Source organism: Cygnus atratus, chromosome 3 (assembly GCF_013377495.2).
Source record: "Cygnus atratus isolate AKBS03 ecotype Queensland, Australia chromosome 3, CAtr_DNAZoo_HiC_assembly, whole genome shotgun sequence".
Taxonomy (NCBI): domain Eukaryota; kingdom Metazoa; phylum Chordata; class Aves; order Anseriformes; family Anatidae; genus Cygnus; species Cygnus atratus.
Window position 1 is genome coordinate 7,482,049 of NC_066364.1, and position 27,675 is coordinate 7,509,723.

The window sequence follows — 27,675 nt, forward strand, 5'->3', positions numbered from 1 at the left end:
TGTGTTTTGTGTCTCTAGGTTTAAATAAAGACCTAGGCTAAAGACAATTATCTACCACTTGCTCAAAAGGCAGAAAACAGTTGAATGCTGATGTAAAAATGAAACCTGGTAGGAGTGTTAAAAGAGGGCTCGTTGCTTTTGTGTTGCTGAGGGGAAAAGGAAAAGGCACAAAAGAAAATTTACCATGAATAATTGAGATGAATCTAATACAAGGGTCAGAGCTGTCATTCATCAGGTAGGTGTGACTGTTTCTAAGTTCTGTGTAGCTGGGACACACCAAGCTGGACGTCCAGGTGAGGAAATGCCTTTCATTAGCAAGCAAAATTAAGTAGGATACCACAAGAGGAACCTGTGCAAATCACTGTGCTGCCATCAGTGCTTTTTCAGAAATAGTTGTTGCTCTACTTTGCATTCCCTGATGCCTGATCAGTAAGTGTTCACAAAATATGGCTTATTCTTGGCAGTAGCTGATTTCTGGTGTTCACATATATTCTTTACTTAGCTTTAAATGTTTTAAACATATGCTTGCATAAATATGTCTGTCAGCAAGCTTAGACGCTGCCTGGTCAGAGGGCTTGGACAGAGAGAACAAAGTATTCACTTCTGGATTGTTTTCCTGCAGCACAGCAGAGAAAATAAGCAATATTACGGAGTACACAGAGAGCAGTGAAGAAGATGTATCACCTGGTACCACTCTGTTCATATTAAGCAACTTTATTCATGATTTCTTTTGCTACCAATAGAGCGACTGCCTTATTAAAGACACCTAATTGGTTGTAACAGGGAATTGAGGATAAGGTACAGATAATGATGAAAAAGGAAAATGTTAATGTGAAAATTGAGTTGCTTTTAATATTTCTAATTTATCCATTTTCATAATATCTTGGTAGCTTTTTTTCTGTTTTTTTGTTTGTTTGTTTGTTTGTTTTTTTAATCAGATATGGCAAGGACTTGCAGGATAGTAAATGAGAACATAGTAATACTACAGGATGAGACATTGCTGATAGTGAATTCCACTTCTTTTTCTGCTTCCCACACATTTAATTTTAATTGGTCTCTTTTGCGTATGTTATGCTGAAATCCTGGCCCAATGTCTGGAACAGGTCTCTCTACTATCGTATGTTTGGTTTCTTCTCCTTTCATCTGTCTTTCCTATTAATCATCGGTAATTTGCTTAACCTCAGTGGCTTTCTGGGACAAACAAATTTAGCCCTGCAGTTTTAAGTTGCTTTCCCACTGTCTAGTCCTTGCCTGCAGAGTACTAACTACCACAAGAAGGGTCTTTTATTTCACCTAGTACTTGACATCAGCCCCCAAAGTTTCATGTTGAAGCTTGCAAAAAGCATACTCTCCATAAACGCCGAGATGCCCAAAGGCAGCATCCGCAACAGACCTTTTAGAAACTCCACCTTCATTTAAGAAGAGTGACTTTCTTCTGAACCTACTTTAAGCAGTAGTCAAACTCTGAATTAAAACAAATTTAATTCTAATAAGCCAGAGGACAAAATTATTCATTTTAAAGAAATGGTAATGCAGTTACTAAATCGGCACCAAATATATATATATATATATTAACACAAAGTATATACAATACTAGTTATTGCCTTGACTGTCACTAAAAAAAAAAAAAAAAGCTCTGTAAGAGTCTTCTAGGGTTGGGTAAATTGGTTCAGCTTCACTTCAAGGATGCAGTTCTTATAGCTCACACTAAATTTTGGATGTCTACATGCTCCAATTACAAGGAAAATGACTGAGGTGCTGCTGTGTTCAAATGTGTCCTCACAGCAGCCTGTGAATCCTGTTCCTCTTCCTGCTAACTAACTAATCTTACAGATATGTTTTGTTCTAATACCTCTGATTAGCTCTGGTTGTTTGTCATAATGCAGATGAAACAGCATTCAGCTTGTCTAGAATAAGAATACATAAAGCTTTGATATGCTAATTACTTACCCAAAGAATTTTACCCAAGGTTTTCTCTCTAGGGAGTCAGATGAATTCTGCATTCTTTCTGACTCCATCTCAGGCAACAAAGTGCACATTATTTTTTTTCTTGTTTTCTTGTCTTAAATTTTGTCATAGGAGGCAGCATCTGTAGTTATCTCAGAGTGAGCTACATTGCTGCTTTTCTATGGGGATCTCACATAACAGACACGTCCTTCCCCATCTGTCATATTTACAGAATCCAGTATCCCAAAGTCCTTTATACACTTCCTGCTTTGTGCACTCTGTCACCTCAAAGGTAATTGTTGGGTACCGTGTTTGGTTGTCCTTTTTTTTTATTAGGTTTAATGACTTATCTTCGGATAGAAGTAGAGAAAAAATTGGGGATTTTTTTCAATACAGTACAAGGAGTCTCAATACTAGGCACTGAATGATACCAGGTACCTTCTTTCGTATAGGCAGATTTCCAAATTTGCATATATTAAAAAACAAAAAAAATACAACAACAAACACTTGGCTTTATTTAGCATATGAGGTAACTAGTATGGGGAGAGAGGAATGTTTAATAATAACACAAAACATGTAATTAAGAGTTGCAAGCATTTTAGGGTACAAAATTCACACTTGATGTTCAGAGGTGGTAGCCAAAGCCAAGATGTTACAGCTTTGTTTCTCCCTTGGGTTCCACTGAAGCTTTTAGCTTTTTAGAGGTAATAGCGGCACCAAAGCAGATACTGTGTCACTAAATTCATGTTCTAGCCTACCCATAGGTCTAAGTAGTCTGCAGGACTGTGTATAGAATTAAAATCAACTAATACACATGAAAATTCACCCCGCTGCGTGACTCATCTTCCCTTTGATCATGTGCACCAGAAGCATGCCCTACCGCATACCAAGGGTGCAGCTTCCCAGCCCTCCTCCCCCAGGTCTGTGCATGACCTTTGGTCAGTGGAACAAATGTCACACAGTACATGACCCCGGTCCCTCTGCATTGGTGGGCCTAGGCAGTAGCATTAATTACAGAAGAAAAGAGACATAAAGTTCCTCGAGAAGACATCTAGTTCAACATCCAAGGCAGGGTCACCTGTAGTTGCATAACTGCTCGCAGATCTCTGTCTAACCTGCTCTTAGATGGCTTTTGTTGATAGATTTTCCACCGCCCTCCTCAATACTTAACTACTATAATCACTAACTTGATCTTTTTCTTCCTATGAGAAGAAACATGTTTCTGGTTTATTGTTATTTTAATCTTCCCTACAATAGGCTTTATGAATCCAAACACTGTTATGTCCAATATAAGCATTTTTCTTAAATCCAAAGCAGGCCATAGGTGTTGCAAACACAACAGTCACATTTAGAACTAGTCAATATCACTATAATACATACAAAAAGGGTTAAAGGCGGCTTTTTAAAAGATATTAGTAAGTAATTTAAATGAAAAATTGCCACATGAGAGGCTTTTAAACTCGTCTGCAGAGGAATCTGTTCTTGACCCAGTGCTGTTCTATTATCTCAGTCAATTATTTGGAATTAAATGAAGTACTGCTCATGAAATTTGCGGATCGCTTCGAAACAGCTGAAGGCCTAGATAATAGCATGGGCTGGTGACCACAGAGTGATTTAAACCACAAAGTAAGCAAGTGCCACTTGAACAACATGTGTTTTAATCCATCTACATGGCAAATATCTATGAATCAAAGACTAGGTTGTGGGCTGCGTACAGGCACAAAAATACAAAGTATACTTTAGGGCTAGGTGTAAAGATGGAAAATGCTGTATCTTTGAAAGCATTAAATCAGAAGATGGCTGAAGAGATCATGAGGGTAAATATTTTAATGCAAGCTGCCGATGCAATGTGGCAGCTGTAACAGCAAATGCAAACATTAGATATCTAAGCTAAAATACCAAAGAATAACATGTGCTAGTGTGTGACTATGACCATTATAGGGCACAATAACGTCACTATTCTGGGATCATGATGAATTATAGAAGGTGTAACAAACTGGAAAGTCTCAAGAACCTGAAAGAATGAGTCACTGGAAAAATCAAAGGTGATATATAATTATCTACACAGCAAAAATATAGTAGAAAGACACTGTAATCATTCATAGACAGCAAGGTCCACTTGCTGAAGAAGCTATAAAAGTCCTTGTAATAGGAGTAATTCATAAAGGTCTCTGATAATTATTTGCTTAAATAGCTTTTTAGTGGAAAACTGGCTTCAGTGTTTAACATTTAAAAGTCAAGGCATTTTTCACCTCTCCTTTCTATAGAATTGACTAGTTTTTGAAAAAATAAATCCATGAAACCTTCTGTATTTTGGCGTGCTGAGCAGTGCCTGACACTGGCTGAATGTCGTTCTTCATGAGGGCAGGACTGGTGTCCCCACAGAACATGCTTCCCACCGATGAGCAGCACCAGGCACCCCAAAAGCACCTCAGAGGCACCCCATAGGTGCTGCACAGCTTCTCTACAAGCGAAATTGCCACACGGCTAGGGCAGTTTCATTGCTGTGCAGAGCAATGAAACCAGAGGCATTAGCTGTTCAGCTTCCACGAGGAAGTAATAATTGAGATAGGGCTGAGATTATTTATTAGTCTGTTTTGTAAATAGCTAGAAAACTTAGGGAAGAAGTAATTTATGAGGCAGATAAGGAATGTTTTCAGGAGCAGCTGGAACCAACAGCGAGGAAAAATCAGGAAGGATGAGGTAAGTTTTGTGTGAGTTAAGGACTTTACATGTAACTTTTGCTTTTGCACAAGTTCTCCTGCAAATGCTGATCCCGCTTGCAGCAGGGATCCCTGCACCTGAACCACAAAGGTCGGAGAGGGCGATGTGAGGAGCTCTGCCTTTCGTACCGCTAGACCCCTGAGGTATTGCAGCCCCCCAGGACAAGGTGACCCTCCGGGCTGCGGCCATCTCCTCCGGGGCCCACAGCCAAGCCCTCCGGCTGTGACAACCGAACCACACACCCGGAGCTGCCTCTAACCCACGACCCAGCCCTCGAAGGAATTACCCTCACCCAGCCATCGGGGCCACCCCACAAAGCACCCCCCAAACCTCAAGGCCAGCACCGAGCGGGCACCAGCTCAACGGCGCCCTCAGCCCGTGCCCTCCGCCCTCCTCCCCAGGCGGCCCCCGCCTCCGCCGCCATGTTGTGGGGCTGACTCCGCCACCACGGGAGGCGGTGGCGAAGGAGGAGGAGGAGGAGGAGGAGGAGGAGGAGAAGGAGGAGGAAGGCTGGCGGGCAGCACGGAGCGAGGAGCTCACGGACAAGGCAACAGGTACCGCCGGCGGGGCCTGAAACCTCCCCTCGAGGCGGCCTCGTCCCACCGGGAGCGGGGCTGGGGTGCGGGGAGCGCCTGCTGCAGGCAGCCCTTGGGGCCAGCTGCTTGGTAGGGGACGGGCGTGGGAAGGAGTGCTCGGGGTTTCTGTTAGGCCGAGCGTTTTTTATTTATTTATTTTAAGGGCCTTGTTTTGGTTTGTTTTCGTTTTGTTTCAATCTCCGGCCGGCGGCTGGCAGGGCCGAGGGGGCTGCCCCCTGGGGCCGGCTCCAGCTTCGGGTGGTGAAGTTTGGCCGGGGTGTGTGTATGTGTGTTTGTGTGTGCTTTTGAAGGCAGGAATGGAAAACAGCGACGATAGGTCCTGCTGCTGCTCGCCTGTGTTTTATTAATGCCCTCCCCGGGAAGAAATAGCAGTGTCGGTGCCCCACCGGTTGGTGTCTGCACCGGGGAGCCCGCTGGCAGAGCTGGCTGATGGGGCATGCTGAGAGTCTTGTGGTGCTGGTGGGTTTGTTTGGTGTCGTTTTTTGGGAAAACTGGGAAAATGTAGAGCTTGGAGAGGTTAAATGTTGTTGATGAAGCCGTGCTCTTTGTAAATAGATAGCTCTTCCTTGATCTGAACTGTACGCAACGGGAGGTAACAATCCGGAAAATAAAAGGAGGCTGAGGCGCTTGATGCGGTTCCCTGAGCGTTGAGGTAGCAAGTTAGGCTTTCGGTGCCCCGAAACGGTTTGCACAGCACTTGACGCTTTGACATCTGTCACATTACAAAACTTGAAAGTAGATTGTGCTTTAGATAGTTCCTGTCATAGTACGCATGCTCATAGCAGGTCTCTCAAAGGCAAGTTGAAAATTCCCCGTTTACAGCGCTGGAGTGAGAAGTTACAAGGTGTTGCACTTGCATTCAGGCTGCTGTATCGCATGCGTCTCTTTTGGGAACCTAGGGTTCTTTAAACTTGTTTTGTTCATGCTTGCCTGTGGTGGCAGCAGCTCCCGCGTTTATATATACACAGGAAAACACGCAAGGCATGTTAAGAAGTGCTCACATACAGCTTTCCTGTGGTGTGTTTATAAGATTTGGTGGTACATAAAATGCATTTTTCTTTGAAATTTAAAGACTTCAGCTGTGACAAGCATCTAAATCCAGTGGTGCAACAGTGACATTTAGAAATAACGAGCAGTAGGAACTAATTGTATAAATAGGTAGCTGGGCTTCATTCTTTTACTAAACTTCATTTTTGTTTTCATGCTTCCACTTTACTTCCCCATTTGGTTTGTCTATTATTATTATTTTTAAGTCTAAGCTGGGGGGTTGACACCACTTCACCTCTGGATCTTTAGAGAAATATTTACTCAGACTGTAGGCTCTGTATGATGTTAGGAGAATTATATGCATACCTACAAACATGGATTTGGACTGCTCCATGCTCTATGCTACACAGAAATTTTGGTCAGGTTAGTCTCCTAAATCAGGTGCCTAAATTAGATCAAGCGGGTATGATTGATTTTCCTTTTAATTACTGTCCTGAGGGAATTGCATTTATTATTTTCTTCTCTTTCTATGCAAGATCTAGGGTATGAGATATGTCCCAGACTGAATTGTTAGTTGCTACTCTAATATAAAGAGAATGGTGCTGTAGTCCTATCAGTAACAAAAATGCTGTGTCTCTGGCTCATTTTTGCTTATGGGGCTGTCTATCACAGGTGGTATTATGCTACCAGTGCTTTATGGGCTGCTTGTTCTTTTCCACCACTCTAATATTTACAAATATTTCTGTTTGTGATCTTTAATAATGAGAAGTGAATTAATTTTGTTCTGTAGCAAAGCAGCAGCTATCAAAAATGAAGTTACATTCTGTAGGTGATGGTAATTCTTCGTTCAGCTACTGCTGGGGGAAGCGGGATGGGATTTGAAAAGTGAAAGGTAGCTTATGTGCTTGACTGGAGGCATTGTGAAGAAGCTTCATCCCCCTTGAAAGCAGGTGTCTGTTAAGAAAAGACCTTGTGATAAGGTCCTGAAGAGGAACACATTCCTGCTCACTGGTTCCTGTTGCAAATCGACACGGACGTCTCTGGCCTGAGAGAGAACCTGCTAATTAACAGTTTTCAAATCTCCGCAATAACCTCATGAAATGCGGTTTGATCAGTACATAAAATTGAGGAAGACAGCATTTCATGACATTTTCTATGAAAGTCCTGAGTTGTTCTTTTTGCATTTTTTTTTTAAAACTGACTCAGAAGTTGGACACATTCATTTCTGGCCTATTTTCACTTGAAAGGAAATACCTCAAATATCTCAGTTTTTAAAATACCTCCTAACTGGTTCCCTTTGCTTTTATTTACCTAAAACATTGGCGCAAGATGATTTAGTTTGGAAGGGGCTTTTGAACCTTATGTGGTCCAACCCTCGCTAAAAGCAGGGCCGACTTAGGTTGCTCAGAGCCACGTCTGCTCAAGTTGGGAATGCCTCCAGGGGCAGAGATCCGCAGCCTCTCTGGGCAGCCTTCTCCTGTCTGGCATCCTCTGCACTTGCCGAGTGCGTGCCATCCTGTTGCCCACATTGTCAGCGAAGACATGAAGCAGTGTCAGCCCCGAGGAGCATTGCTGGTGGCAGCCAGCTGGGTTTCATGCTGCCGATCACAACGCTTCGAGTCTGGTTTTCCACCCAGTTTACAGTCAGCCTGTTCAAACTGTGTTTCTCTGGTTTGGCTCCCAAGGTAAGGATGCTGTGGGAGACTTCTTGAAAGTTGCTGTGAAGTCCAAATAGGCAGTACCTGCTGCTCTCCCTTCATCTCAAAACAGAAAACAGAAAGGAAAATACAGTTTTTTCCAGTAACCATCTTGTTCTTTGTACATGCCTTCCAACAGGATTTGCTCCACAGTCTTTCAAAAGGCTGAAGTCAGAATTAAGCTTTTATATTGCTGAATTGTCCCTCTTGCCATTCCGGAGGATGGGTGTGATATTTGCCTTCTTCCAGTCCTCAGGACCTTTCAAAAACCATCGAGAGCAGTCTCGCAATGACCTCAGCCACTGTTCCTGGCAGCACTGGTCCCAGCTTTGTTCCGTGTTTAGCAACTGCTATAATTTATTGTTTTCAAATGATTTTGACTTCTGAAAGCCACTTTCAGTTCATTGTAATGCCACATCTCTTGGCAAGGTGATTAGATGATGGATCATGCCGTATTTTTAGCTTTGAGGGGGAAGCTTGGCATAAACACAGTCCTTTTGGGAAAACAGAGAGCAGTAGCTTGCTGAATTTGTGAATTTGTACTGTTGCTTTTAGATTGGAGCACTCATTTCATGTGGCTGAATGATGTGAGAAAGTCAGCGACCTTTCTTTATCTTTTTCCTTGTCTTAGGTGACCACTGGCGATCATAAAGATAACAAACATAATGTAGAGTTAATTAGGGAATTCTCTTTTACGGCATTGACTTATTTCAAGCAGTATCACTTGTCAGTAAAACACTTAACACAAAGTGTACTGTGAGGTTCAGAGGTTGACCCTAGGGATGATAAAACTGTGGTTACTGTATCCTTTGTAGCTTCAGAAACACATTGCCATCCTTTACCCTTTAAAATTGTATTTTCCTTTTGTACCCTGGTTGCTGATAGCTGGTGCAACAGATGATATGGGGGAGAAGCACTCCTGCTAGAGTACAGTCAGATTTTCTGAAGTGCTAGGCAGCTGTTTTAAGTGATCTCACCATTTTCAAATGCTTATTTGCAAACATTTTAACCATGAATACCCCTGGAAACCTCTTTCTGAATCCTCATCACCTGTGGGGCTTATCTCTGATGGTAAGTTCAGTTTCTTTGGATTGACAGACCGATGTAAGCTGGAATCTTAAACCAGCTGTGTGTGAGCAGCACCACTGGCAAAGCTTTGTTTCTTGCGGCTTTGGCTGTCTGAATCTAATGAGATGCAAGCTTTAGGAGAAGTTTTCTCATGGTTTGTATGTTTCGAACAGCTTTCAGCCAGATGGATTCCCTGGTGTCTAATATTGGTACTCAAGCATACACCCACAGCAGTCTTTTTCATAAATGGGGACACTAAATTTGGCAGCATCTTCTCTGCCTGGCTGCCTATTTTCATGAATCTTGTAGGCAGTTAATATTCTTGCACCCTTCTGTCAGGTTTGGTTCGTGTTGATTGTGGGTTTCATCAAAGCACACGTTAACCACTCAGCTCATACCCTTAGAAAGCCAGGCAAAAAATGTAAGCGTGCTGCTTACTAGCATATTGTTCTTTCATTGATTAGCCTATCGGGACTTTTTTTATTCTCAGATTCTTTAAAGGTGAGTCTTTCTGTAGAAAACAGGTTAGTTGGTTTTATCTCATGAGGCATCTTTGATTCTTTTTATGTTTACACATCCTTTGCCATAGTGCAAGATTACACAGGGACTGTAGCAACTTGTTTTTCTGGTGCTGTTGTGCCATTAGGACCAAATGTTCAAAAGGTGCGGATTAACTCACAAATAGAAATGAATCATTAAGTGGATGTGGAGCTGATGAAGTTTCATTTTTATTCAACTTCAGAAGGTTTTAAGGCTCTTGCAGTGTAGGAAAACAATCTGGCAAAGTTGCTTTCTTGTGTCCTAGAGCTGAAGCAGAAGGTTGAGCGTTCATGTAGACAAGCCCAGTGTTGTGTAACCCTTATTCTCAGAAGCACATGAAATTCAAATGACGTAACCTGATGACAGTAGCAGCACACCACATTGGAATTACTTAATAGGGAACAATTACCTGAGAACTATTTATAATTTTTTTTTGCAGTTACAGCTAGTTGAAAAAAACATTGTTGGTTCAGGTAAGTCGCTGCTGCTTTGCAGTACCAAGAGCAGCAGATTTGACTTGGAACGTGCTGGTGTGGGATTTTGTTGCTTCAGCTTTGGAAGTAGCAGATGATAACTCTGAATTGGCTCTTTGGGTGAAAATTTTCGGCGCTGATGCAGGTGGAGCTTCTGAAGTGCTGCGGCATCAGTCATGGGCAATATCTGTAAGTGATTCAACAGCGAGCGTGAAGTAATGCTTGGGAAGAACAGGAAATGGGAGTTGTTATTCTTTGTTTCTAAAAATATGACAGCTGCAATGCAAACAAATGACATTATGGCCATATTAATACATGCAGCGAGAATCAGAGGTGATTTCCAATGAAATTACTTTTCGTCTTCTCTTTCAAAGGTCAAGAATTTTACCAATACAAATCTAAAACTCCCCTTTTTTCCACCACACTTCTAGTGTCCTCATATTATTATGAACTTATTAAGCTAGAACAACTGTCTTTCTAACTATGCTATACTTTAGCTCCTAGGGACTTCACACGACACTGAGATCTATGTCTAACTCCAGTGATAATGATTCCCTAAGTTCGTGAAATTTGGTTGCAATGCCAAAATGTCACTGGTGTGCCATAGAGCTCAGTATTAAAGATTAAGTGACCAAATTTCCGTTGAATGTCCCTTCTTTTTTTGTCTTTCATGACCTAAAAAAAATGTTTTTCTTTAGCTAGCAAAGCCAGACTTCCTCTAAATAACACTGGGGATCCTGAAAACTAATTGTTACTTTTAAACTAATAATCCTTCAATCATAATATTGTAGGTTAGGTATCTTGTGCTTCCAAATGTGTCAGCCATGTATGTTTTAAGGAAGAATGTGCTTTTACCCTTTTGTTGCCCATTTGAAATAATGATGTAGAGTTGTTTTTTCTTGCTTTGACTGCATAAATGCTGGTCTTTTGCTTTTTTCACTCATGTGGCTTGCCTGTTTCATCAAAGATAAACTCTGTTTCTCCACTTTACAGACCTCTTTTGGTCTGTCTCCTTTCTGCCTTCCAGCTCACTCAGTTTGGAGGAGCAAAGCCTGTGATGGGTTTGTGCACCTGTCCAGCTTGAAAGCAGATTCTGAAAATGTAAATCCAAGTGTGGCTTATTTTTTTGCCTTCTTTACTTTTACAAATAATGAAAGATTGTCCTCTGCTGAGCGTGATTGCCCTTATTCTGTACCTTTTATTTTATGCTTACCTTTAGCAGCTCGTGAATGTTTTGTGTATATTTTGGACTGTCACCAGGGTCTGAATCCCAAGCAAAAGGCTAAGTAGCAGCTCTCATATCTAAAGCTGAAGGTAATGTAAGAATTCTCCTCTTTCTACTTTTGCTTTGTTAGGAGGCAGATTTCACTTGTGCTTTTGACGGAAGGGTAGGAGGAGACTCAAAACTTACTTTGAAAAAGAGTGCATGACAAGATTTCACAGAGATAAGCTCTTAAATAACCTGCACTGAATGTTTCTCAACTTGATAGGAATGAGAAATAACGAAGAGAAAACTCATGAAAGATCTGTGTTTTGCCTAAGTCCACACTGACACAAGTAGGAGTCGCAGTGTGGAAGCTGAGAACTGCATTTTTCGAGGCCTGTGGACCCCACAGAATGGCATCGTAGGGCTCTTGTGCAATGCTTGCAAAGTATTAGAGGAGAAAATTGTGTGTCTCAAAACAGGATCTAGAAAAAGCAGCATACGGAGTGCAGAGTCATGCAAATTAGGAAGTAGGAAGCAAAGAAGGCAAGAGAGTATTTTAAGTTACCACCCATTCAGGAGCAGTTGTGTCTCGCTCAGCTCCCCAGGAAGGTTACGATCTGCAGCCTGGAATTCCTTCTCAAAGGTAGAAACTCTTTTTGTTTCATCTTGGAAATAATCTACCCTCTGCCTTTTTTGTTGTTGTTTTTGCTTTTGCTTCTTTTTATTGTATTTTTTCCTCTCTTTAACAAAGCAAGTGGAGATGTTGATGTCTTTCCCTGTCTGGATTGAGGTTAGTGAAGGTATTTTTTTGGGGTGTGGCAGAGCTGGGTTGGATTCCCATCTTTTCCTGAGGAAGTTCATGCACACATCTCCTAGGAGAGAGCCCTGGGATTTCAATAGTGAACTTCCCAAGGTGAGATTCCCATTCCCTCCTTCAAAATTTCTTCTTTGCAAAGAAGAATCAAAGCTGTGTTGGCAGGGACAGACAGGGACCTGCATCTTTCCAACTTGATGATGGAGATTTTCACATAGCAGGGTGAAGTCCCGAGTTTACATTGCTATTCCAAACACTGTGCACGGGTTTCCTTAAATGGCTGCGCAATAAAATGTGGGAGTGCCTCCTCCTGAGAGGAAGGAAAGATGGATTTAGGTCTCCAGAGGCACAAGAGAGTTGAAATGGGTCTTGATATTTTCAATGAGTACTGTCAAACTGAGCAGCTGTAAAAAAACAAATAGTAAAGAAGTAAACCCATCGATATTGACTACACAATTATGTTTTTGTTCTTTTAACAGAAGCAGTGATTCTTTTCTTTTGCAGGGCATCCGTTTTGCATGGTCAGTATATTCAGAAAGTGAGTCGGGCAAGGTGGGCAGGAGGATATATCTCTGAATTCCAATGAGATTTAAACCTTTTTCGAGCTAGCAAAGTGAGCAATCCAAGTGTTAGGAGACTTTTAAAGTTGGAAACTAAATTAGGTGGGAACAGAGGTTTTTAGGCTTGTAGGTTGGCATACACCAGCCAAATGCAAACCAAGTCCCATAAAATGAATAGTCAAGTGAATCTCACTGGTTTATGTGCTGTTCTTCTACTGGGAGAGTTTTTTTTGTTAACTTCTTTTGTGTTTTGACTAACATCTGAGTCAGATTGACTTCGATGGAATAAAGACTAAAACCTGGTTCATCCGTGACAAGTACGACATAGCAACTCCTTCAAGCAGAGATGCCCAAACTGGTGTCTGGACCATTTTAAAGGCGTTATTGAGGTGGTTCTGGATTACTTCTGTACCAGTTCTAAACTGAACTATGCGATAAAGTCCCAAAGAGGACAGTTGCTGTGGTATTTTTTGCTTGTTGACTTAGCAATCACCTGCATGGAGGCAGCCTTGTTTGGAAGAAAGCTTCTACCCCCTTGGTGGTTGGCACTGATCATCTGATCGGGTTGACTTGTTTTTACTGTGTAACATCAGCAACTTTCCTGTACTGCCACAGCAGCCACCAACAGAGCTGGAATAGGATTTTGTTTCTTGGCATTACGTGTCCTGCACCTGTAGGTAGCACCTGCGAAGGGAGGATGAGCGGGCAAGAGGAAGGAACTGGGGTCTGCTTGGCAAGGGGCAGGGAGGGGTAGGTTGGAGCATGAATTTTGGGTCCCCTTGGGAGAGGAGTGTAGTTAGGAAAGTGGAGAATAAAGGAGTAAACACATCTTTACTCCTGAACGTTGTCGGTCTGGTGCAGAGAGTCGTGGTACCTGGAGCAGTTGCTGCTGGCTGATTCCGTAACTGCTGCTGCTGGTAGTACCAAACAGTGAAGTGTGGGAATTTCTTCCATTAAAATTAATTTAATTTTTGTTCTGGTCAATAGCTAGCAGCACTTCTGATTCTTGTTGTTCTTAATGCTCTTAAAGATCCAATTAGATCTCTGCAGTTACCTAAAATCAAATCCAGTTGTGAGCCTTTGCAATCTCACTTAAAGGCAGAATAGGAAGGATAACGTAGCTGGGATGGCACTTCCTAGGGGAACAGAATTAACTAGCAGTGTCTCTGACTCAAGTCTGTAGGATTGCTACTTCTAAAACCTTCCTTTCAAAGCATCTTATGATTTCTAAATATGCTTAATTCATGAAAGGCCTCACCTGAATAAAAAATGTGCTCTGCTGTGAGCCTCCTGCTGCAGGGAATGCATAAACCAGAAAGTACAAAACAGTAGGGATGGAAAATTATACATAATTAGTTCAGTAGCAAATAACTGTAATTATGCTTTTTACAGCAAATACTCGTCGGAAGCAATATTTTTTCTGTTCTGTCTTAATCGCTGTTTGGAGGCAAGTCCCTGTATGACAGTGAGCAAAGAAGGGACCTCGTCACTTAGGGTTAAGTATTTAATACTTCTATATTTTTTTTCTTCTTCCTGAAATGTCAAAATGTTAACTAAGGCTTTCAGTACGCTTATTCACAGTAGCAGAGGGGAGTGGAAAGAGCTAGTGATCTGCTAGCTTCCAAGATCCACTTACTCACTGTATTACTGGTGTGGATGGGCGTTGTGAAGCTGGCCGCAGTCTTTGTTGAAGGGGCCAGGTCAGTGTGTCCAGCTCAATGAAGAAAATCAATTCTTGGCCTTCCAAGATGTTTTTTTATTATTTTATATATTTAAAATTAGTAGACTTTTCTACACAAATATCTTGAGCAAAGAGGAATGTTGGGCTGTGCTGGTTTATAATGTCTTACTGACACTTAACAAGGCAGAGAACTACATGGGTATCACGTTATCGCTGTCTGCTTTGCCAATACCAGCAGTTTTTGTATCGTCCAGTTCTACAGGTGTTGCAAAGGGAGAATCAGTCAACTGCCACTGCGGTGCCTGTGCTTGCTAGTGGGCTCTTACAGCAGAAATCCTCAACGTGACTCCTTGCAGTCTGTGAGGGAGGCAAAAGAGTAGGAGTGAGTCCAGCCGTGCTGCTTCTGCACTGCTTGCTTGCTTCCAGTCACAAGCAGTGTGCCAGAACCTGATGCATCAGACCTTCATTCCTACTGAAACTATGTGGCTGTGGTTTCTCTGAGAAATATTTTGGAAAAAGAAAACAAAACAAAAAAAGTTTAGGTATAAATATTAACAAAGGTTGTGGTAAGGCTGTTCTTCATAAAACGGCAAACAAAAAATAAGCCTACAATGGAAGAGTGTGTGTTTTTTTTTCTTTTTTTTTTCCTTTTTCCTGCGTTCTGCCCAGCTCTAATGCTTTCTTAGTACTTCAGCACAGTCTCAAGTTCCCCCCCTCCTTCTTGCGGTCTCTTTATTTCTCAGCTTGTCTCAACTATAATCAATACTGAGGGAGGGAGCAGAAGCTGCAGTTCGGCACATCTGACACAATTAGTGCTTTAAGCATTAGGAGCAGTCAGATCACTTGTTTACAAGAACTTGTGGTCCTGCTATTTATACATAACATCCCAGTTTTCCTGTTTTTGCCCTAAATGGCAGCAGGACTCACTGTAGTCTACAGTGTTGAGTGGGACGCTTGATACAGTTCTGTTACAGGGTGGATTTTGTGCGGTTCCTGACATTGCTTCTTATGGCTGAAGCTGATAAATGAGTTCACCAAGCACCTCTTCTAGAACATGTTGCAGAAACAAATCTTTTCTGAGATGTTCTGGTTGTAATGGCCATTTTGTCACCTTTATAGTCGGGGATACCGCTTAGGATCTTTGTTGTGTAGAGATTTCTTTCTTAAACATTTCTATATGTCATTAGATTTCCCTGTAGTGTAATCAGGTTATTTGGAAATTCAGAGCTTTCACTGTCATTAATGATTTAAAGTTATCAGAGCTGTTTTAAAATGAGTAAGTTCTGCCTAAAGCGACAACGTTTTCCTGAGATTTCTCCCTGTAAATGAACAGTCCACACCTGTGTCCTAAAGGTGCAAGATACTTTTACAGGTGGTGAGAGCAATTTGATTTGGAATGTGTGGAAAGTAAACTCCTTTTAACTTTGATATATGCATAATAACTAAGCCTTTGGGGCACGCCGTGGAAACTCAGAAGGCAGAATGCTTGTTGAAGGCAAGAGAATCCTATGAAAAGGATTGTTTCTGCAGACCTGTGAAAAAATGTGTGAACTTCGAGTTTACTGGGCTGTTTCCTCCTTCCCTCCTCCCCTAAAAACAATTAATGGGGGGAAATTATGTTGCAGAGATGCTTTTATTTTCCCTTTTTTTAGCTTCAGTACAACTTGTGAGTCTATCCCCAGTGAAGCACATGTGTTTGGTGTAACCCTGGTGTTACACCAGAAGGGAAGGGAGTTTGACAATAATAAAGTTTAACTTTGTTATTGTAAGTTGTATATAGCTTTTTAAATATATATCTTGAGATTGAGGGGGTTTAAGAGTGAATCAGTGTGTTATTAGACATTGTGCATTGTACCTTGTAATTACTAATTTAAAAACTCAAGAAGTGACCTGCAAAAAAGGAAAATAAAGTATGTTGGAGGAATGATCGGATGTGTGGCCTTCAGCCATTAAGGCTGTAAATCTGCAGCAAGGTACGGATGGGTGGAGGTTTCTGTCGAAAATGCTGGGGATGTTCTTCAGCGTCCCGCTTCTCTCTCCTGGTTTCTGTTTTAGCACTCCTTGGCAGAACAGCTTTTGCAGAGAAACGTGCTGTAGAAATGTTTAATAACATTGAAAGCATTTGTCGGGAAAGCTATTTATAGACTTCAAGTGTCTCTTGCTAGGTTGCTGGTAGGGCCTAGGAAGGGATGCTGGAAGCAACCTAAAAATACCCAAATTCATTTTAGAATTCCTCTCTTGGAATAGATCCATGCCTCCTTTTTGCATCTTTCTGCAGCTGATGTCAAATGACACCCTGGGAGATTATTTGGACTCGTCAGTTGACAACTTTCCATTTATATGTGTGTGTGTATATTCTGTATATGCAGTATATATTATATGTATCTATATATGAATGTATAATGCATGTGTCTGTGTGTACATAAAAAAAATACCTGGGAATGTCAGGTGTCTTAGTGATACTACTCTGTAATGTGTTAGTTTAAAATATATATACATATATATATATTTTATATATATATATATTTTTTTTCTGTATTGGACAGGTATGTGTAGCACCACAGAGCAAGGTAACTTCAGATAAAATACTGTTTTCCACTCATTTTGGGGGGGGGGAACCAAGTGCACGTGGCTGTGATGTTTACAGGTGATCCAGTGGGAATGAATGGCTTATGTCCTATTACAGTTTCCTGATGTTAGATGTTGTTTATAGGATGTATAAATCTGTAAATATTTATTAAAATGAAATTATAAATAGTGCATAAACATATATAGAGAGGATTGCTGACAACTGACCCCAGGTATTTTAATTAATTAATTTATTCATTATTTTTACTTCAGAAATGCACAACATACAAAAAATGCTCTCCTGCCCACAAGTAAAACTGGAGTGCTTTCCAGTTGTGGGGTTTTCATGACACGACACGCAGTAGTTTCCTTGGGGGTGGGTGAGCATGGGGTCATGATCTTTCTGTACTTAAAGTCCATGGTTGTATTGAGAGGTGCAGGGTTTTTTTTGGTGTGGGAGGAAGCAGATTGGTATCTGAAGAGGGGGTGACAGAGAGGTCTGCGATGTGGTGCACTTGCTGGAGTGGGGTAACAGTGATCAACTGCAGAACTTCATTTCTGTAGCTTCATCCTGAACAATAGTTTCTCCATGTAGCGTGCAGGATAATGATGTGTAAGCTTCAGTGTTTAACTGAAATTATCTCACTCAAAGCAAGAGCTCTCTGTACTGTCTTAATTTGACGTTTGTAAAGCGATGCTTGTGCTTATCCCTCAGATAAGTTCTAAGTTAATAGTTTGCAGTGCCAAAAAACTAATAACTTCTATAGGTACTCTTGGAAAAACAAGACAAGTCCTAGTGCTCTGACATTTCTTGTTAGGAAAGTAATTTATAATGAGACCCCCCTTAAATGCTTCCTGCAGTAAAGTCTTCCTGCAGTAGCCCAAGAAAAGGACTGACTTCATGGTGTTGGTTTTGGAAAACTGCAAGTTTTTATTAGAACGAGTCCTTTTTTTTTTTTTTTTTTCTCCTCCCAGAATACATCATATAGGAACATTTTTTTGTAAATTGCGTTGGAGGAGCTGAGTGTGTGAATTTGAATAGTGATTGTTCTTCCAATTTTCTCAACAGAAGCATTCTATTACAGAGCTGTATGCCGAACTTTTTTAACGATATACATAAATATTTACCAGGGAGCGCTGGAAAAGATCTGTGAGGACACGGAGTCTGTCTCCTCACCAGGGGAGGATTGTTCCCCACGCCATATGTCCTGACATGTTGTCAACTGTTTGTGTACGTTATGCAGGAGCTGCTAAACAGTCGGTACTGTTTTCCTTTAAGAATGTGCCACTAGGTTCAAGACTGCACTGCACACCCTATAAAAAAAATTAAAAAAAAAAAAAAAAAAAAGAATCCCCCGCCCCCTCCCAAATGTAAATTCAGCTTGTTCAGCAGCAGCCTGAAGCCCTGCATTGTTTGCTATCGGAAGTGGGAGCTAAAGGGGACAGACATTCCCCCTGCTCAGCGGGAGCGCGCAGCGACGTTTTGCCCTTGTTGCATTATTAATGGCACAATGTTTTTATGTTGCAGATGGCTAAGAGCTAGCGAGGCAGATTCAAGACCATGATGGCTCAGTTTCCCACAGCCATGAATGGTGAGTAGCTGGGTTCGGTTTGTTTAGGTAGGGGTGGGGACGTTTGTCTTTATTTTTTGTTCAAATGCTGATATTCAAAATAGCTGATTTTAGTACCTGCAGCAGCGTTACGGTCAGTCTGCTGCAGTTTGCTTCCTGTAGCCTGACTCGGACTGTAAGACTTGGAGAAATTCAATACAAGCCTTATTGTGGCATAATTTAGATACAGATATGCCTGGAGCATCTAGAAATCTCAGATTATCTACAGGGTTGAGGAATGTCTGACTTGTATTATGAATACTGGTTGACTTTTGGTTTGACTTTTGAAGTGGGGAATATGCAAAGTAATAGTTGACTAAACTTGCATACCTTTTGTGTTACGTAAATCAGCACAGAATGTGTTTCATTGCAATATATTATGCTATTTACTTTAAGCCAAATATATTTGGACTTATTAAGTGATTTACTACTATTTTCTAAAATAATCAGACTCTTTAAAAAGAAAAAGTTAAGATTTTTCCTCTTGATTCTGCACCCCAGGTACTATAGAAACTTTTGGATTTGTTTCTTGGTGATTTTCTTGCAAAGATGTATGAGAGATGAAACTTTAAAATTGTGTGTGTTCGTGTGTATATGTATATAATGGAGCTTGTTATTTCAAAAGAAAGCTTATTTGTGAAGTCACAAGTTGCAAATATCTGCTAAGAAATTTAATGGTTATGTGCTGCTGTCTACAGAGCTGGCCAAAATGAAAAGACAAATATAGCAGCAATGCTTTGCACTTCAGGTATTCCAGATACTGGGTTGAATAAAAAAAAAAGTATTTATCTCATTTATCTGTGAAGGTTACTGCAGGACTGAGAGGTCTTTATTTAACAAATTTAGTCATCGCTGCTAAAATGAGTTAGGTAAATAAGGTAAAGTGTTTTTTAGCAAACGAAGTGCGTTCAGATTTCAAATTTAAACTCTTACACGTTTCACATGTGCATAAAACGTCTTGTGAAATAATTTGTGTGATCAACACCTTTTTTATGCAGGCAGCTGCAGTTTGATCTGGACTTTGTTTCACAGACTTAATAAAAAGAGAAGTAAAAGGGGCTGATGTATCACATACAATAGTGAAAGTATCAGATTTCCTTGCACTTGGTCATAGTGAAAAAACATTTTTTTATTGTCACATACTCTTTGGTCCCCAATTTAAAACAAGCAAGCAAACAAAAAACACTCTTCATGGAGGATACAGCTTTATGTTCTTGGCTGCCTTTGTGGATGACCTATGCATAAAGTGTCTTTTTGGCTTGGCTCTTTACTCCTGGATGCTGCTGGAGGACAGCAGTGAGCAGGTACATGACTCGAACTCAGAAATCTGTTATAGTTTGGGAGAGTGGCCCTTGATCTGGAATCCCTTGCACAGTACCCTCCATCGGCCTAAAAGGGAACTATGCCAAAAGATGCAGTTTTATTCTGTCAGTAACAGAATTTTTCTATGTTTAGTGAGAGAATGTAAGTAAGAGCAATAGCAGGCAACAGTTAAATTGTTCCCCCTCACGTGAATTTGAATGATTGCGTGTAGTTTTGCAGTCATTTGTCATCAGAATTTGATTAAATTTGAAACAAGTCAGGTGGGTTAAAAAGAGTAGTTTTAATGTGATTTCTGAATAAATACTGAGCACTCTGCTACTGAAATCATTCTTCCCTAATCCATGTTCCTCTTCTCTGGTACTTCCTACTACTGTTTTTGTTCAAAGTAGATCACCTACGTTTACCACTCACTGCTCAGTGGAAACCTCTAATTATGGTATTATACCTAGGTAGTGAGTGACTTCAAGCACTGGATGAAGAACGAGGTTATGCATGTGGCAAGTAAACCATTAGGCAGTGCTGCAGCCCAAGTGGAGGGCACTGGCTGCCTGCCACACCTTGGTATTAGCAGAGCATTGACCCTTTCGTTTTGTACTCTACCAGGGGGAAATGGTGGTTTTCTTCTGGGAAGGAACCCCTGTCCTCAGCAAGGTACAATATATCCAGCTTTTAGATCATCAGTTATGTAAGACGTGAAGTAGTTTCTGTTTCAGGATTATTTTTGGCATTCGATGTTAAAATTAAGTGGATATTGTAGAGCAGGTGTGTGCATGAGCAAGTGATTACAAGGTACAGGATTACAGCAAGTTGGAGAACTGCAGGGTTCAAATGACAAAGCAAGATGCTCAGATCACCTCAAACAACTACAAGCAGAAGATGTTTCCCACCTTGTTTCCCAGTCTGAGCAGAGAAAGGGAAGTCCGTGCAGGATCTCAAGGTTAGCTTTGTTGTGTGCTGGAGTTCCAGCCTGGAGACTCAAGTTCACTGAGGGCACCTTGAGCTGTTATTCAGAATCCACCGCTACCAAAACAGTTTCTTAAGACTCTCCAGCGTCAGCGTGTGGCTGACGGCCAAACTGCGTGCTAGGCTGAGAACTGGCATATTCTTTTTTAATTATGTGGCCACATGTAAACTTCAGCTTATTGAGGCATTGTGTGCTCCCAGGACACATGCTCTTGTTAAACCACTTACCCTACCTCTCTAAAGACATGAAAGTATGCAGTAAATATCGACAAACAAGTTGCCTTTGACCTTCCATTTTTGTCCAAGGTGACCTTTGTGGATGTCTTGCTAGCAGGCTGGAATTTCAGAGGAGAAGCAGGACTTGAAGAGTGTATGTTGATTTTATACGGAACTCAGGGCGGACCCAGCAGTTCTTAGAAATTTATCTCATGCAGAATGTAAAGGTTGTGATGACATTTTATGTGAACAGGCAAGGCTGAGTAATGCCTTTCTTCTTGTGTGGAAAGGCTGCCGATTACAAAGCATATGTATAACACCAGATGGATCACAGACATTTGAGTATATCTCTGTGAAGTCCAGGTCTGTCACATAGCTACTCCAGACACATCTGTCTCCCCGGTCTGCAAACCAGTATTCCCTACTCAGCATTTTGTTTTATCCTGTAACTGTCTGAATATTGATCATCATCTCTGGGGGAAAATGATAAATCCAGATTCCTGTGGTTTATTCTCCTTACATGCAGTTAGTTTTCCCTCTAGACAAAGCTTTCCTAACATTTCATCCCAAGTCTTGTAAAAGTGGCATTTAGTTAAATTAAATCATGAGTACCTTCAAAATAATATTTTAAAGGAGTTAATACATTAATAACAAACAGTTAAAAGGACAGAGGCTGTAATAGATTAAAATGCATTTCCACTTAATACAGCAATCACGGAGTTAAATTAATCACAAAGCAAGAAAAGGTGGTCTTCACTGCCATGGGATGCCTTCTGCTACAGCCGGAGAGCAGTTGCAAGATGTTACTGTTCTCCTAACTCCCCTTCCTCTTTACGCTAGAATTTTCAGGGTTTAATATCCACACTGATGCTGAATTTTGGTTTGGGGAAATTTAATCTCCACAGTCCGGCTGGAACAAGGAAGGCAGTATTTGTCGATCAGTATCTTTCACAATTTCCTTAGGTACCATTGGAATTTTTGGGCTGTGCTTTTTTTGTTTATGTTTTTATTTGTCCTTCCTCTTCCCTCCTACCACCTGTTTCCTTTGATATAATTTCTTGTGGTCCAGCAGGAAAATTCCTCTGATAAGCTGAGGTGCAAAAAGGAATGCTCAGAACTCTCATTTTTCCTTCTTCTCAAACTTTGTAAGTCAAGCTGGATTTTATGCTGCTGTGAATACAATTCAGAGCAGATTGAATGGGGTCCTGGTTCCACTGATGCATTCTGTAGAATGGAATTCTATTTCCCTGGTCGTCACAGCTCCATTTAAACCTTCATGAATGCAACATGGCTTTTAACCCATGGATACAAAAGCTGTAGACTTCAATATCAGCAAGTGTAGGTAAAGATACTAAACTGAATTAGAGCTTGCAAAGAAAATGTCAGAATTTGTTCTCCTACATCAAAAAAGGAAAAGGAAAGGAAAGGAAAGAAATTCAAACACAAGGACAAATATTTTCCGTGGCCTCACTTATAAACTAATCCTTCCTCTCAGTTCTCAGTGAGGACACAGGTGTCAGCTGATACAGACCAAAATTTGCATGCTCAAATCAGAAGGACATATATCTTCTACCATCAGACTCTACAAAAATTAGATTTCCAATTGTATGTGCCATATCATGTGTTTTCTTTAGTCCTAAAATGTCAGAAATAGTGCTACATGATTGCAGAGTAGCAATTGTCCTGTTCATGTTTAATTATGAGGATAATATGATTCACATGGAAGATGTAAGAGGAAATTTTGTAAGGAGGAAATAATAAGACATGGACATAAATGTTAAATGCAATAAGTGGAACTAGGTTTTAATGAAGGTTGCACCTTACGCTTTCTTCAATAACTGAATTTTGTAGATGGAGTGTAACAAATCTCATATTTGGACTTTATTAGAGAAAGAACTGACTAAAAGGGAGAGAAAATGGAAGTATTAGACTAGGAGGTCATAACAGTGAAATTCTCCATGAATTTTTATCTTGGGACCAGACTTTGTTGTTTATTATTTATGGAAGCATCCATTAGTAAAAAGCAAGCGTAGGCTGGTTAAATTTGTTGATGATACAAACTTAGGAGTCATTTTCCAGACAGAATTACACAGGATCCATTGCATATCATTAGTTCAATTTCATCATATTTCTATTATGCTGTCCTCAAATAGCTTTTTAGTCATACCATGATAGGCTAGAAGAATTTCTGCTGGATGCTCGCAGCTCAGGATTTGGCTATGACTAAGGAGAAAAGCAACAGGATGTATTAGATGATCGCGTAATAATTATGTGATTTGAGGGAAAGGAAATGCATCCTAAAAGGTGAGTGGTGAAATGAGAAATACTGTGTGCTGTTGCATAAGGCTGGGGAGAGACGTCTTCTGGGCTACCAGGCAGAGCTTGGACTAACTGCTCAAGGAAGGACAAAAATAAATTAATAGATGCAGAGTTAGGCCTCAGCGTTATCCAAGCAAAATGAATTAAGTATTGAGAAAGACTGAAGAGATTGTCTTTGTTAACCTTCCAAAATAAAAGCTTACTGCTTTTTAAAAATTGTATTTACTTTACTGTAAATAAATTTGATCTTTATTTTACTTATTAGGTAGGTAAATATTAAGGAGGGAAAATATTTTTCTTTCAGTATAGTGATAGCACAAGGTTAAATTGAGGTGAATCGGCTCCTAGTGTTTTGGTGTGGAAATCACAGAATCACTTAGGTTGGAAAAGACCTCCAAGATCATCAAACCCAAACATTAACCTTTAACCTAGCACTGCCAAGCCTAGCACTAAACCCTGTCCCCAAGCACCACATCCACATGGCCTTCGAATACCTCCAGGGATGGTGACTCAACTGCTTCCCTGGGCAGCCTGTTCCGATGCCTCACAACCATTTCTGAGAAGAAATGTCTCCTCATTTCCAACCTGAACCTCTCCTGGCACAACTTGAGGCCATTCCCTCTAGTCCTATCACTAGTTACCTGTGAGAAGAGGCCGACCCCCAGCTCCCCACACCTTCCTTTCAGGTAGTTGCAGAGAGCAATAAGGTCTGCCCTGAGTCTCCTTTACTTCAGGCTAAATAACCCCAGTTCCCTCATAAGACTTGTCCTGTAGACCAAAAAAGAATCGCTCTCTTCCCCAATTTCCTCCTCTGGAAGTATCTGGTGGCTGAGCTGTCACCCACCCAAAACAGTACACTGGGGCCTTGCACACCTTATGCGTGCCAAAGCTCCGCCAGCCTCAGCCAGACACAGTCGACCGTGGTGGCCGCGGGTGACAAAGGGACCTCGCGGCCCTCAGCGCCAGCCCCTGAGTCCAAAATGGACGCCCAAAACCCATCTGCCATGACCAACATGAGTCAAATCGGGACATTTCTGCCAGCAAGGATGTTCTAGAACATGGTCAAGGAGAAAGTCTGGTCACCATAAGGCAGAGCTTGCATTGCATAAAGGAATTAATGCATATAGTTTCTTGGAGTAGCAGCAGTCTGGACGTGATGACCTTGGAAGTCCCTTCTAATACTATGCTCCTACAATGTAAAAACAAACAAACCCCCCCAAACAAACAAACAAAAGAAACCTAAATGTTAAATAATAACCCAGCAAAGGTTTTAGATCTTCATCCCCTGAGTTAATTTAAGCTAATAACTGCCCTGTCTTGCTCAGATTTTACTTTTAGTATTGTGTTAGGTTTTATAAGGTAAGATTGCATTAAGTGGGGAACCAAAGGTATTCTTTAATTGTATTGCAGGTTGCTTTATTAATTTGGAGTATCAGTGAGACTTCCACATGATTTTGTTGTTCTTCAAAGCGTGTGGAAAAACAAATCTGAAAACGCAGGAAGATCTACAAATGCTTCCCCGAAAGGAAGCCAGAGCCTGAAGGCTTCACTGAGGGGACTCACAAACATAAATCTACCACGTCAGAACTTCAAAGGGCTTTAACTGTTAAAAATTTAGTTTTCTTGATAACTACATCTGCTTCATATAGTTGGTGCAATTTATTTATTTTTTTGGTGTTGGGCGAAATGCTTCTTTTTTAGCAGCTACTACCATGTCTTCTGTGGTCACTATGGCCTATCCATGTGGAACAGGCCGTAGATAGGACTAATTGGTATTGGCAGAATGAGTTCAGGTTTGGCCTGCTAATTATAACGTCAAGAATAAACCATTTTTAGGCATTGTCCATTTTCTATCAAATGTATTTATACAATGCTGTGTCACTTTAATTAGGAATCTTGTAGGTTCAGGCTATGCTGGATCAGTTGTTGAGGACATCTGCTGTTTTTCTTATAATTGAACAATGACCTTAAATCATAACTGACATAGATTTCCAGTGTTTCACCCCTTACAGCTTTAAAAAAAAAAAAAAAAAGAAAAGAAAAGAAAATAAAAGAAAAGAAAAAAGGTTCAATTGACTAGTTTCTTATCAATACAAAATTAAATTATTGGGTTTAAAGGAGGCAGAAAATGTGGTGGTGGTGGTTGTGTGTTGTTGGTTTTTGTTTTTGTTGTTGTTGTTCTTTTTTTGTTCTTGTTTTTTTTTTCAACCTAATGAACAACATAGTTTGGAACTCATTGTGTGAAGGTGCCTTGGAACCCAGAGCTCCAAGTACACGGAACCAAAGCTTGTGGAGGAAAGATCTATGCCGTGGTTATTAAATGCAGTTCTTCTGATGCCTCTTTTGGCTCAAGAAATCTCCCCGATTGCTGATTTCTGAAAGTCAAGGGAGTATAATACCCAGGGAAGGACTCTATTTCTAATTCTGCTCTCTTAGTGAGTACGAGCTACTGTGGAAGAAGGGTTAGAGACTATGGTATGACCCAATACTGAAGTTCTTACATTCTTAAATGAGTCTTATTGTCATTTATTATATTTAAAATGAACTTCTTTAGGGTGCTGAGAAAGTAATATTGTATGTATACAATATCACTACACAACTAATACAACTATAGTCAGTAGTGTATGTATACTGACTATAGTTGGAGATTCTGCTAATTAGTAATGTAACATTATAATGAGTACTCTTTAAGGAAACTCTTATTTTTGATTTTGTTACCTTTGTGTTTTTTTCCAACTCTCTCTACATGTTTTCTGTGTATCAGGACTAGAAATTATAAAGAGGAGGGCAACAAGAATGATCAAAGCTACAGAACAGCTTCCATATGAGGAGTAATTACATTGACTGGGACCTTTCAGCTTGGAAAAGAAACAGTCATAATGCTGGATACAGTAAATGCCTATAAAATCACCTTGAGAAGTTGACAAGGGAGTGGTAATTGATCTCATAATACAAGAATTAACCAGTATCAAGTGAAAATACTATTGGCAGGTATCAAACAGAGCACTTTGAACAGTGTCAAGTAAACAGTGAAAGCCATAGGAACCTGGATGCCAACCAGTTACTTGGATTCCATAGGTGATTAGATATAGATGGATTTTGCTCCCATTAATGAGGTATCACGTCTGGATCAGGAGCAACACTGGAGGCTGAGAAAATATGCTGAGGAAGTAAACACTACGCGCTTACTTCATTCTCTCCTTCTGTGCCAGGTGTTCTGCTTGGGAGCCAGGTACTTAGCCGGATGAATATTCGTGTACTTAGCTAGGTGAACATTGTCTGAACTGGCAGGGTCTTTACTGTGGTTTGTTCCCTAAATTATCTCCTAATTTATTTTATTCCACAGATTACTCAGGAAATGCCTCTTCATTTTCCTTCTGTCTCACCCTTCCTGTCTGACTTTTTATTTGGTGGTTCTTTTCTTTTCCTCTTGGTCCCAGACTTCCTCTTCAAGTCTGAGAACCTGGGAATGTCATTTTCACTCTAATAGCCTGAGAATGAAGATAACTACAGAAGTTACTAAAAAGGATACAACATTCTTTGAACAGAAATCTGCTCTGATTTTATGTCAGCTTATGTTTTTGTAGGAGGATCATTTCCTTTACTCAACCTAATTTCAAGGTTCATTTTGTATCCTCTTCCTTGGTATTTTTACTGCCAGCGTTTCTCCCAGTGCTAAACGATTTATTACTTGCTGCAGATGGCAACTGACCTGAATCTTATTAGTTTTGCCGCATTCCACAGAGATTTGCTAGACAATAATTAAACAAATTATCCTTTTGTAACTTTTTAATTAATTAGTAGGGGTTTTGTGAATGCTGGCGATCAGCAGCATAAAAGAAATCAATCTTCAGAAATAGAAGACTTCAGTCTAAACGCTAGAAGTTTTTTTTTCCTCGACAATGATGATTAAAACCTTTTAATTTTCCTTGTTGAAGGCTTTGATGCAGGTTGACAGGAATTCACCCAGAAGAGCTGCTGACGTGCCCTAAACTGAAGGATAAGCATGTCTTCCAACTTCTGTCTCCTGTTGACAAGGAAGGCTGCAGTCTGCCAGCTGGAAGCATGCTTATGCTAACAACAGATGGAGGCAGGTTTTGCAGCTTGGTGTGGAAGAACGTGGCAAAGTACCCCCCATTTTATTTATTTATTGTCATGACAGTACTGCTTACTTCAAACTTTCCATACCTGCCATTGAAAAGTTTCTTGGTAGTGTGATTTTATTGCTATTTTTTTCCTCTTTTCCATCTCTAAAATCCATCGGGAAGTATTAATATTGGGCAAATACACAGCCATATCAGTAGATGGAAAAATGGGCTCATTTCATGTGCATCTGCTGGTAGCTCAGCAATTTCAAGTAATTTCTTGGTTTGGTATTAGTT

At 40.6% G+C, this 27,675-nt stretch overlaps 1 protein-coding gene across 5 annotated transcripts in view; it reads left to right on the forward strand.

Moving 5' to 3' along the window:
* Window positions 1–5,069: 5,069 nt before the first annotated feature.
* The window catches only part of ITSN2 (intersectin 2), an 80,408-nt gene continuing 57,802 nt past the window's right edge, over window positions 5,070–27,675 (forward strand). For 2 of the 5 annotated variants that reach the window (XM_035560113.2, XM_035560114.2), the window contains exons 1-2: window positions 5,077–5,225; window positions 18,391–18,454. In XM_035560113.2, coding sequence (XP_035416006.1) covers window positions 18,424–18,454 — 31 coding nt within the window. In that variant the 5' untranslated portion in view covers window positions 5,077–5,225; window positions 18,391–18,423. Of the gene's footprint in view, window positions 5,226–11,425; window positions 11,883–14,005; window positions 14,109–18,390; window positions 18,455–27,675 lie in introns of those variants that run through there. The other 3 variants (XM_035560111.2, XM_035560110.2, XM_050710112.1) reach the window with 3 other exon arrangements.